Raw genomic sequence first — 13,232 nt, forward strand, 5'->3', positions numbered from 1 at the left:
GCTAAATGAAACTTGTGACTGCAGAAAATGTGATGATCATCATTTTACAGTGATGTGCTTTTATGGTATATCTACTTTAACCACTAGATGGTGCCATTAATAGCAATCAAGAATCACTGGGAATTAAGGACTTTACTTTGAACTGAAACCAGCTCTTTTATTTGTTTTAAATGCATCCATTTAATGTAGTCATTCATTTAATGGTTCTTAAGCATTGTAATTAAAAATTAACAGTCAAATCCAATGATGGATTAGAAGTCTCAGTAAGAAAAGTAAGGATGCATATAGGCTCCAACTCAAGAGACATTACCTCGTTATTCACTGCTCCCCCTGTACCTCAGCGTCCATAATCTAGTACTATTTCTGAGATTTATGAAATGACTGAATTTGGAGTCAAAGATTACGGAGGCAAGATTACACCAACCATCATTGACCAAAGCCAGAGGAGAGAAGGGCTCTCTGGTTTGTAAGGGTGCTGCGTTAGCTATGTACAAGACATTATCTTGTCAATAACAGAGAGAAAATCACAGAGAGAGAAAACAAGTGGTCATAAATGTTCAGTCATTGGCCTCCTGTACTTGTGAAAATCCTCCTCACATTCATTTTGACAGCAGCTGTGACCCACATCGAGCTGTTATCACCGTTCACCTTCAACTGGTTTAGTCCCTTGTCGGGCCACAGAGGGTCATGTTTTGGAATTTCCACCAGCCGTGTACAATTTCATCCTGTACACATACAAAATTTAGACTCAATAGGTCAAATTGGCATGTAAAGTATTACATTTTAAAGTACCAGGATGTTACAAATGAGGACTTTGGCCACCACACCCTCCTGATGCAAAGCAATAAAAATGCTAGTTCAAAGTCTCAAGCATTTCAAGAGATTTATAAAATACTCAAGTAATAATCTGCAAGTTACACAGAGATTAGGGGTCATCATTAATGTAAGGAGTGGTGCTACTAGTGAATTGACTCATGCCCAGTTTTATGGAGTGACAATTTATAAAAGCAATCCAGAGGCTTGTCTAGTACCCAGTAAGTTAGTCACTCACCACTACTTCACAACCTCTGCTACCGTTTCAGGCCTGTCAAACTGTAAGCCTAAATGGTATTCTAGGTGTTTTGGAAACTAAGTGGAGGTGGGTTTTTTTAACATCTCACTTAGGCGTATATACAGTATAACAACAACAAAGGATATGGTTACATGTAAGCATCAGATCTTAGAAAACGTTCAGAATATTCTAATTAGGCCCATCACTCCTAGCCACACCAATTCAGCAGCATCCCTTGTTCTACAGCCTTAAGATGTATTGTATGCCATCTCTCAGATCAAGGAACAAATCCTCAATGAATTTTAAAAAGCCAATGCCACTCTTAAGATCCGAGTAGATAATTCTGGCCCTCGGTTTGCATGACATGTTGCACTCACAGATGTGTTAAAGAAGCGTTGTCATTTGTACTCTCACCTTTGATCTATACAGAAATTAACAATTTACAAAAAAAAAAAAAAAAAAAGTCTTACATGCTATCTACAGCGCCTCCAGTTTCACAGTATTGAGCCAGCTGCTCTGGGCTGCATCGAGGCAAGTGACGCAGCTTGGCTAAAGAGACTTTTGCCAGACGTGAAAGAGAAAGAAATTATCAAAATGAAAATGAAAAAAAAAAACTAGTATCCAAAAGCATTTTACATATTTATATTAAAAACGAGGTCTCAAACTGTACAAGGCTTGTTTGTTCTGCATCTTGCCAAAGACAGCATTTTAGATTCCTTTACTTTCAATGTCAAGCAGTTGTTTTTGAGTGTTTCTGGGGATGCAGATTAAATACTAAAGAATGATGGTTTAAAAAGAAAAATCAATCATGAATCATACTGAAAAGTGCCCTAAAGTAATCTTAAAAAACACCTGTCTAGTGCTACTATATTAAACACAATGTAAACAATTTCTATCAACCAAACTGAATGTGAGGTGTAAAAACATTGGAAATTGATTTGGAGAAAAAAAAAAAAGAAAAAAAAAAGTGATATGTGCTGCATTTTGAAATTACGAGCCCATCATTTTTTGAAAACCACTCCGGAAGCATGATTTAGCTTGACAAATATAATGTAATTCCAAACAGGAAAAAGTCGTCATCTATCAGACACTTTTTCCAATTGAAAATACACTTTGTCACCGAAGCATAAATCAGGCTTTAAACCCCTCTTAACATACAGAGGAAGACGTTGCAGTCATTCAAAACCTACTCAACTCAAGAGATTAAAAAATAAAAAGGAAAATAAAAATACAGACCGAAGGGATTAAATAGCAGGTAAAGACACCAAGATGATTTTACATTTGTGCATTAACATTCTCGCTCTCTCTATACTCATATACAGTATATCCTCTGTTCGAGAGTGAAACCTGTAGTGATTGGCTAGCTTCCCAAACGAGGGAGAGGCATACTTGACACTTAAAAACTGGTAAGAACCTCATCGAGGGGCTTAATAGTTCCAATTCTGTGACAAAATTACCACAAAAAAAAGAAAAGAAAAATGAGAAAGGTCACCCAAGTTAGAGCGAGAGGAACATAACAGTGCTCATGCAAAGATAAGTCACTTCCCACAATTCAGTCCATTCAGACAGAACATTTCCTATCCTTACAAGAGAGGAGGATATACTCACGAGCACATTCACCCACAGAAACTAAAGGAAAGAAATAAAAATGAGAGGGAGACATTTAAAAAGACCACGGAAAGCCTTCAGCTTAAGCACTAAGTATACACTTTTACATTACAACAGTAAAAAGTAGTTCTTGCATTCAATAAACTCCACGCTAAGGGCGTGTTGAGGAAGTAGAATGTAAGGGTGGGAGTGGGGGGTTCAGGATAGTGGGAACATTTCATGCAATTGTCAGTACAAAGAAAAAGACACAGGGGAGGGGGGGGGGTCAAAGATGGGGTGTCAAAGATGACATTTACAAAGTGTTTTAGAATATTCACTTGTCATCAAGTGTGTGCCACAATACTGGCACCAAGGAGTTGGCAAGGCAAACCATGTTATTTTTATTGAGATAAAAGAGAAGAAAAAAATAACATACCGAAAACCGATACAAGTAAGAGCGCGAGCGGTGGCATAAGCTCCTGGGGATGGGTGTGAGTGGGGGGCGTCAGTGTTTGTGTTTTAGTTATCTGATATCCGTCTCGGAGCTCTGGTTGATGTTGTAGGTAGGGGAGAGGTCCCCGGCTATCGTTGCCACCAAGGCCAAGGGCGTTCCGTTGCTGGTCAGGCAACCCTCCTGGAGAGACTCGAAGTAGGTGGCCTGCACAGGCTTGTGACACAGCAACACTTGTATGGCATCGTCTATTTTAAACCACTCCCTTTTTCTTCCTGTAGACAGAGAAGAGCAACACAGGCAGCCGTTGTCAGATTTGAGTTCAAGCGGATGGAGGAGGCGACAGCAACAGTGAAGGACTGCTGAAATGATGAGACTTAAAGAAGCTATAACATGCATTTTAAAACGTTTTTTTGGGTGTTGTGTTGTTTATGTCCCTCAAACTTATTTCTAATGGTTTATGCCTAAATCACCACTCTGATATAACTAATCCATGAAATTTCTTTCTGGCTTCTGAAGCAGTTTTAGCTGCAGAACCACAATGAGGAGCACTGTGTATGTGTTACATATGCTTGCTTCCACTGCCTGTCTCAATCTGCTCGGTCTGTCCGACTGAGGAGGCTCGTCTCACTCAAGTACAGCACTGTGATCGCCTCCGTCAGAAATGACAAACAACTGAGAGAAAATGAACATGTCTTATAATATGAAACAAATTGCCTGTAAATGACCTTAAAATGGCAATAAACAAGTAAAAACATAAATGACATAATAATCTTACTGAAACGGCACAAACTATTTACTGTACAAGGACAATGTTGGTGCAATCAGGAGAACAAGCTGCAATGTTTTCCTGGTCTTGAAGCAGCTAGTGTCTCAACTTCTCCCCACTTATGTGTTGCTAATTGTTGGGCATGGGAGGGGAGGTGGTGTTTGTCTCGATCCCTCCATGGTACGCTGCCGATTTTACAACTCGCCTCCTACAGACACTATCCGCTCACGGTACCGCAGCTCAAAACGCCTGCGGTCTCCGAGGCTACCTCTCCCCTCCGCCTATACCCCACAGGTCCGCTCCCCAGTTCTGAGCCCTGTGTCCTTTACACCCCGGGAGAGAGACTCATACACACGAAGGAGATTATCCACGCCGCCATGAAAAACCAACATGGTGTTATTGGCGGACATTGCAAACAAAGTCAGAAACTGTAGACCGAAGAGGGGGAGGGATTATACAAAGTAGGGCGATATGGATGACATCTACCATACGGCCAAATCTGATGAACTGTTTCTGAGACGAATTTACATAAAATCCCCTATATGATGAGAAAGCCTGATTGTTCAAAAATGTCTTTGTATGGATGGAATACATAGGAGAAACCAAAAATCACTTGAAAATCATTTGAAAAAGTTGAATTTTATGTTATAGGACCTTTAACTACATGAACTGAGAACAAATGCTTTACTTTGACAGAGCTGGGTGTTAACAGAGCTGATGTTATAATCACACAAATAAAGCCGTGTGTTGTGATATCAAATAGGCCCAGAGAAAGCCAGTCATTAAAGCATTAAAGTAACAAATGTTATATATTACCAATGTTCAGCGAGTCCTCCCAGTCATCCAACACCTCAGACACAATAAGAACATAGACATATGTTCTGTGTTTCCTCTCTTCATTCTGTTGGGGAAAACATTCAGACTTAAAGGCAGCCCGCCACAGAACATTGCACCAAATAAAATAAAATAAAATCTGAAAAGCTCACCTCAAATACTCCAACTAAGCGTCCTAAAGTCCCCTTTACGCCAGCCTGTTGAGCAAAATGAAGAAAGTATTCAAATGAATAGCCTGTTTTGTTCATGAAAAGAAAACAAGGAAACGAGAAATTAGCACAACGTAATTTATGTCAGATAGTCTTTCATGTTATTTGCAAGGTTACTTTTTGGAATGAATATTCACTCAGTGGCCTTGTGGTAACTGTTAAGTGTCTCCACCCTGAGATTGGAAGGTCAGGGTTCATGCAATAGAAAGTACTATGGGTACTATGGGCCACATGGCTATGTATTAGTGTCTGTATTTACCATTTCTTCAATAACTATAAATACATGTGTATTTTATTGTAGTGATTACAAGCATTAATTATTAAATAAATAAATACAATTAAAATACACATGTAAAAAATAAAATCCTTTCTATGTGAAATGTAGCTTATTTTTCTTATATACTGTATCTAAAAGAAAAATAAATAATGATTAGCTGTTTTTCAGCAGAGGGCGCCACATCACAACAGCAGACTTACATTTGAAATAAAAAGGTAGACAAACACATGACTAGTCTAACTAACCTAATAATCACTTTCATCCCATTGCAGACCACAGAACCGAAGCCACACAAAGGTCACAATATTTCTAATTGAAGGACAAATGGAGCCATTTCATGTTGCCGATAGTTATTAAGGGCTCAATAAGGATATGGACAGGAGCATGATTTAGCAATGCAAGTGTAAAACAGAATATACAAAGAAAGGTGATTGTGAATTCATTTTATGTCAGCTGACAATGGTAAAGGTCTTATGAAACACTACAAATTATAGTATTGATTCTGGGGAGGAAGAAAGAAACAACTAAAATACAATCTTAATCCAACCGTAATTATTCAGGCACTATTATACAGTTTTATTTATATTGCACTTTTCAATTCACACAGAATCTGGCACTGCTGCCTGCCATTAGTGGCAGCAACAGTGATTTGGAGTTGGACAAGGGCCTGACTTATCCCAAAGGTGGAGCAGGCAAGGTTTGGATACAGAGCCAAGTGCCTGCTGACATCTTCGCAGCTTCTTCTGGTTCCAGTTTCGGACTATAAATAAATGTTGACTCCATGCACCATACACAGTCTCTGTAGAGTAGACTATCAGCCACATTGTATGTCATAAAGAGCCTTAGAAAAGTGCCAAGACATTGGGTAATAAGGCAAAAAAGAAAATAAACCAGTGTGTTGGTGAAAATGAAAATGCTTCCCAGCTCACATTCTAAATAAATGATTAAAATCTTGTCATTGTCAGAGACTATATTTATTGAGGGTATACATTTACAGCCAGACAAGATGAGGTAGATAAATATAACCTTTAGCCTGCTCCTGAGCCTCATGTCCCTGCCCCATCATCCCTGGCAGGCCTCCAAACCAATAAGCATAAGCGGTCAATCACCATCAGAACAAGCTAGCTACTGTATAGGATCAGGGTATGTCCTTTTACACCACCTCCCAATAAGGGGGTTAGGAGCATATAGCAGACCATTTTACAACAAGTCAACTGTATACGTTTCTGGACTGTTGCCGCGTTACCATTTTAGTGCTTTTAACAAACTTCGACACCAATGTGACACTTCCAAGTCCAACCATAGACCTTGGCCCGGTGGGAAATATGTTGGCAAGCGACAAGGTCCTGGTAGCTGCCGTATCTACTGAGTAGCAGCCAGAGTAAGAGATGATATCAGCATCCATCAGTGTGAGGGATCATAGACAGAGAATAGGCTTTATGCAGTCAGCAGTCTGCCAACAACTGACAGGCGGGTGAAATTCAATGCCTTGGCCGTGTGTGCATTCAAAGGCTTTTATTTGTCACTCTGTTAAGAATGGCACAACTAAAACGTCCCTGATCCCCAACCCTGAAAGTTTGCATTTTTATTTCATGGCACATTAAAAGCTAAATAAGCAGAACACTGAACACTCTATTTAGGATGAGAAATATTTTAGCTTTGTTCTAAATATCCAAAGACCAAGACAAATAATTAATCAGCTTTACAAATGCAGGATATTATAACGCAGGATGTTATTAGTGCCATGGACCACATTTTGAACTATTAAAAGTGAAAGTGCTTTCCACAACGCTTAAGTATTTGCTACAGGGTAACCATGGATGTACTAAGAGAAATATAGGGTTAGTCTGGTTAATTACAGTCAAAGGTCCAAACACACTGGGATAAAACTAAATAGAAAGTAGAAACATATTGTAATGTATTTTTGTCACAGTACATTTGCACATAATGTGTTGTGTACTGTGTCCTCTGTATTTAATCCATCCTAGCCATTGGGAGCAGAGGGCAATATGGGCGCAGCGCCTGGAGTGCAGTTACGGTATAAGTGGTTTGTGCAGGGACACCGTTTCCCTGACGGCCTCTCTACCCATTCAGCTATGGTCACCCTCTCGCAAACCACTTGACTGGACCAAACAATGCTACTATTTTCAGATGTAAAATAAATAGTTAGCTACGCTTCATATAAATTGGAAGCTTTAGACAACAATGTAGGCCTGTTTAACAAGGCCGTTTCTTGCTGTAAAACAGAAGATATACAAACAATAAAAGGCTCATTGTTCCTTCCTTTGCAGGAATTAAAGGATGATACAGCTGCACTGTAACCACTGGGAAACCTAATGCACAATCTCAGTGTGATTCCCTTTGGCACTTAAAAGTTAAACTCTGCTTTTAAACATGACGCTGATGTACTGTAGCTTACTGTAGATGTTGCCACCTAGGCTCTCTTTGCCCTTGCAAACAGGTTTCAGTACTGACAACAAGGTTTTTAGGCCTGGCATAGTGTTAAATACTGACATGATTTAAACACCACATTTTAATATACTCAAACTTATTTTTTGTGCTCCAATGAGAGTCTAAGGGAGGACTTTACCCTGAGTAATGTTTCTGGACATATTATGTAACATCAAAGACAAAGAAGGAACATCCGCACACTTTGTTTTAGAGCTTTATATTAAAAAAGCTTATTAAATAAAGTTTCTAGAGCTGTGGAGCTCAGTGTGCAGACGTTCCTTCTGTCTCGTTGATGTTTGACTTGATGCCTTAACGTCCAGCACCTGGCCTAAATTCAGGCAAAAGATGTGCACCCAATCCTCTCTGTGAACATATTCTGTAACACCCAGTCCTAGTCAGGTATGCGGTCAGGCACAAGCTTGGCTCAGGGAGGACGACGCCCCTGCCATGCAGAGTCCATGGTGCTTTGGTTAACACCCCAATCGCCCAGGACGAAGTTCACCGTCCTTTCTATTAGTAACACCCAGCACCCAGGACGCAGTTTTATCCAAAAGACGAAGTTTATTGATATGAAAACCGATCTCATCGCTCCAAAGCCTAGGAGCGCCTGTGTGTCATCGAGATGTCATCGAAAATGTTTACCCCCTGTTTAGCCGACGAGAACGAAAATCTTAAAACGTTAATAACTGTGTTAGACGGCCCCCCGCTGTCCAGTCGCTAGTCGCGTTAGATTTAATCATGCCTCCCATTGTTGTCGATCACCTCTAGAGTGTTTTGGCTACATTTAGCTGCTCCAGCCACATCCGGTATAACTTCCGGTCCGTCAGTAAAAGTGCTCCGTTGCTATAAATCGCTTGGGCGTTATGATTTAATGGATTAAATAACCCCGGGCAATCGGAGTGTTAATAACATAATATCCTGTGTTTGTAAAACAAAACTGGACATAATTTACATACGGTAATCTTCTATGTCTATGGTGTGTTTCTGTTTCACATTTTCAAAAGACTGTAGTTATGTTTAGTTGTTGGCACTACTGTGCAGGCCTAGCATATCTCTAACTAGAATAAAGAAGGATTCACCAGTGATGTCAAAACTAAGTGCCAGCCATCTAGTTGAAGTGCTTCAGACTCATGGGCCCCTTGGCCACACCATTGAAACATTAAGGGCCACTTCATACAGTAGAGTAGGTCATACTTGCTTGCAAAACCCTTTTGCTCTAATGACTCAAGTCATGTTGACACACAAACAAGACATTTTTATGGAGCAGCACCTGAATAAAAGGTTTATGCAACAAATGATAAATTCATACTTTTAATGTCAGAGCCCCATGAAACTACAGGCTACACTCACTTTTGATAGTTGGAAATGGAAACATCACTGTTCAATCACAAAGGGAGTCTAGTCAGTCTAGCAATGCACCTCAGCCTGAAACAGCTGGCCTGGTGCGTCACAGGAACAAGGACAACAGTTGCAAACTGTCCAAGCTGCTCCAGTGTCTATTCCTTTTTCCTCATCACTGTTCAATCCTTGGTATCTTTATTCTAGTCATCTCTACACCAGTGGTTCCAAAACCTTTTAATTTCAAGGACCCCCATAACTCTGAATTACAGACTTGTTCCATTTGGAACCCCCCCAAGGAACCCAGATGGTCCCTGGTCCATGGTCCCTTTGAGAACCACTGATCAACACCAATGGTTTTCAAACTTCTCCTCAGGGACACCTGTGTAAATAGCCAATCTATAAGCATAGAAAAAATAATTATATAAAAAATAAAATAAAATGTTTGCCTGTAATGACATGCCCATAATGTGATGTAAGTGGTTAAAGTATATTTTTATGACTGCTGATATTGTATGCTTACAAAATATTCATAACGTTTTGTATAGTTATATAAATCCCAAGGCACACCTGGGCTTGTCTCAAAAGTCACACCAGCCAGTGTGCCGCAGCACACCGTTTGGGAACCATTGCTCTCTACAGTATGTTTCCTATAAGAGTTCCTTAAAAGAAGAGAACTAACCTCTTCACACACTTCTCGAGCTGCAGCAACATTGGGCTCTTCCTCTGGCTCCATTCCTCCACCAGGGACAATCCATTTGTCAGGATGCCGACTACTGCTCACCAGTAGTACCTGAAAACATTAAGCAAATAAGAATGCTTATAATTAGCAATGCTTTTATATACAGACAGACAAGTATATTAGACACAATATGCTAGTTCTCCTTCTCCATGCCCTTATCATCAAGAAGCCCACACAAGGGCAAGATGATCTGATGAGCAACATGAAGAGACATCATCCACTTTAAAAAGGAATTGGCATTGGAATTGGAAACTCCCCCCTGTCAGGTGTAAAGGAGCAACTTGGACACTCAGGCATGAAGGAAGCATGAGTTCAAGTCCGTTGCTCTCCCCTTGTCCCCCTTATATGGGTTGGAGGGTGTGTAGAGCCCAGGATCACATTAGTTGATTGACACAGGGGTGAAAAATGGGTTACAAAATCGTGGGAAAAAAAAATATATATATATATATAAAAGAAAAGGAATTGGCAGAGAACAGGACAATAGAGAGCTAGATGTTCAGGTGCAATGCTCCATGAAGCAAGCCCTAAGATGAACAACTGGAACTGGAGCTTTTTAGATAACCCATTTAGGCCTGACCTCAACATTAAAAAAACATCTTCTAAATATTCCAGTTCAAAAATAGCAGACCTACAAGCTCTAGCGCGCCACTATGAGCTTGTAGATCTGCTATTTTTCAATAGCTAAATTATAACATAATGTTTAAAACACCAAAAGGGGTTCCCGCCCAAAATGGGATAACCTAGTTAAAGTGAAATAATGGAGTCAATATGGTTCCAGGTGTCATTAAACACATGCTGTCACTTAATTCCTACCACAGGCCTACTGCACATTGATTAAGACTTTATTTGCAAGTAGTTCTTCTAAGTTTGTGTGCAGTTCTGTCATACGTTTGGTTCTACAAATAGCCTTGTTATAACAAATAACAATGTTTCACTATATTTTCAGTTGTCTCTATAAACCTGGTACCAGCCAAGTAGGATAGCTGTTCCATGTCATGGATAAACACCATATGTTTCCTGTAATCCAAATGACCATAATAGTCAATTATTGATTTTCTTCTCATACAAACATGAACAGACATGAATGTGCCTTGTGTGTCATCTCCTCCCTGGTTAATACAAAGCTACCTTTGAGACTTCCTGTCTGGAGACCAGGTTACAGCCAGCTTGAAAAAAGTAAACTTCTATTATTTCTCCCCCTTTCAGGAAATGCACATGCATTTGAATGGCATGTGCACATGTTGAATCTAAAGTACAAAGGCTATAGTTATGGAATAATTGTTTGGCGCCGCCTAAAAAAACCCAGACATTGCGTTTACTGCAATCGCACTAGCCATTGGTCATTTCACACCCTATGTTTCACACCCTTTGACTCAGAATTTTAAAGCTAATGATTTGTTTACTGATCCCATTGGTCCATGAAGGCTAATGCTATACCATAATGGAGCCAATGTTAGTCTTAGAGCTTTAGCATGTGGGCCAACCGATTTAACAGTAACATTACAAGAGGACTCTTGATAATCAAATAGCATGAACCCGTTTAAGTATCAACACAAACAACGAAATCACAACAACCACCCCCGTCTGTCCTGTGATGGGATCTGGGATGTGTGGTCACTGTACTGTACTCGACAGCTGTTAGCCTGGTAGCCTTAGCAATAGCGTGTTGCTATTTGCTAACAACCTGGCTCAATGAACCAATGTCCAGCATACTTAGCTGCCAGCTAGTCTGTTGTGTGGTGGTGGGCTCAACTTATCTTACATAATACTTTGCTTGACCAGAAACAACACTAAAAGCAGAATCCCGCCAAGGCCATGTCTGTACCAGCTGCTAGAAACACAACACATGCCGATTGATTATTGATTATGTAACGTTACAGGTTCACAGAGAGAAGACCACGGGATCCATTCAGCCGGGCCTGGCCCAACGTCATACTTCGTCCGCGCGATCGTGTCGTTCGACATAAATGACGTGTTATTACTGTGAAAAATGTCGACGTGACACTCGTTGACACCTCGTTTCAACTGGAAACGCGTCGATTCCGTCGAACGAGCCCGGTCGCGCGACGAGGCGTCAATGTTGGCCGTGAATAAATCTCCTCCTCGGACTCACCTCCTCCTCCGTCTCGCTCCTGAAGCACAGACAGGCGGCCCGCTTCTTGTATCCGTCCCCGTCGTACGTCCGGGTCTGGTTGGACTTGAGCTTCATCATCTCTAAAGTTCTAAAGTACAGCAAGCAAAGTGGACCCCTAATAGAGAGAGCGCTGAAATGTGAGACGCAAAGTCCTCCTGCGGGGGGAACATCGGCGTTTATACGCTTAAAAGAGATAACTTCTTCTCCGCTTCATCTTCACAAACCTAGGCACACATCTACGGCACGGTCGCCATTACCAGAAGCCGCTACCTACGCCCACGACGTAATTTAACCTTTCGCACCCAAGCGAGCGTAAGAATATTACGTATCGTATTTGAAGAATTCAAGCATCGGGTGATGGGGAAAAAAGGCTGTTGTACCACATTATAGCTGCCGGGGTTAGAAGTGGCACTTTTAGCTCTAACTACGCTGTTCAAGTTCGATTTTATTCCAAGTAATAGTGTCATCTATTTAAATGCCATTGGCCTCACCCTTCGCATTTATTTAATTTATGTTGTGAAATGAATGCAATACAAAGTTGATTCATCATCCAGTTTCAGCACCTCAGGTAATGGACAGCGCCCAGATGTAATAATTACCGGTTGGGCAGCAGCCTATATAGCCCACATGTTGTTGACTGTTGTAGTAGGGGCTAACCTAGTAGAATGGCTGTGATAGTACAGTTTGTGAAATAAGCGGCGGCAATTTCATATCCATTTCAAAGTGTATAAAACGTGTGTTTAGTAAAATATCTCTACTTTTCCCTCGAGATGGGAGATGGGACGACAATCACAACATGAGTCACCTACCTGGCGAGGCCCAATTAATGCCCAAAATGATAGGGGTTAACACAAAACTTAGTTGGGAACGGAATGTGATTATGTGATACGTATCGGGCACCACAAACAGGTGTGATTAATTAATGTTAGTGCAGAAAATGTGCTCCGTATCATGAAGCTCGACGGTGGAAAAGTGGAGACAACTTTCAAATGGATATAAGGATTAAGGACAATACACAATAGCAGACCCCAAGTCACAGCAATTAATTAGGCTATTTGGTGAGTAGTACACAGTGCACACAGCATCACACAGCACCACAATGTTTATAATTGCTGTGAGACTAGCTAGCTTGCTACCTAGCTCTGGTCCCTGGCCCTAATGCCGTTGCTGCCGTGAGAGCTATGGACGTGTAATACAGCCATTCTAGGGCTAGGCCTATATCACAGACATTTTAGGGTGAAATATGGGCTTGCATTAGGTTGTATGTTGTTATATTATTGTTACTTCCTTCCTGGACTACATGTTGTAGTTGTAAGGTGGAGTGAGTGCAGCAAAGCATTATGGTCATTGTAGTAATCCAGCAGTGAGACCAGTGTCTCTGACTTTGAA

At 40.8% G+C, this 13,232-nt stretch overlaps 1 protein-coding gene across 1 annotated transcript; it reads right to left on the minus strand.

The window, feature by feature from the left end:
• Nucleotides 1-869: 869 nt before the first annotated feature.
• nudt3b (nudix (nucleoside diphosphate linked moiety X)-type motif 3b) lies at nucleotides 870-12,089 on the minus strand. The gene is made up of 5 exons (XM_083771253.1): nucleotides 11,823-12,089; nucleotides 9,650-9,760; nucleotides 4,845-4,889; nucleotides 4,675-4,759; nucleotides 870-3,364 (listed from the first exon to the last, which is right to left on the minus strand). Exons 1-5 carry the CDS (start codon nucleotides 11,919-11,921, stop codon nucleotides 3,162-3,164), a joined length of 543 nt encoding a protein of 180 aa, XP_083627379.1. The 5' UTR covers nucleotides 11,922-12,089; the 3' UTR covers nucleotides 870-3,161.
• Between the last annotated feature and the right edge of the window lie 1,143 nt (nucleotides 12,090-13,232).

Source organism: Protomyctophum parallelum (genome assembly GCF_964188405.1).
Source record: "Protomyctophum parallelum genome assembly, chromosome: 8".
Classification (NCBI taxonomy): domain Eukaryota; kingdom Metazoa; phylum Chordata; class Actinopteri; order Myctophiformes; family Myctophidae; genus Protomyctophum; species Protomyctophum parallelum.

Excerpts from the sequence above, each read along its gene's own strand:
- nudt3b (XM_083771253.1), bottom strand. The coding sequence starts at position 11,921 with ATGATGAAGCTCAAGTCCAACCAGACCCGGACGTACGACGGGGACGGA. Across the intron at positions 9,761-11,822 it reads GGAGCGAGACGGAGGAGGAG|GTACTACTGGTGAGCAGTAG; the intron begins GTGAGTCCGAGG and ends TAATGTTTTCAG. Across the intron at positions 4,890-9,649 it reads CTCGAGAAGTGTGTGAAGAG|GCTGGCGTAAAGGGGACTTT; the intron begins GTTAGTTCTCTT and ends TTTGCTCAACAG.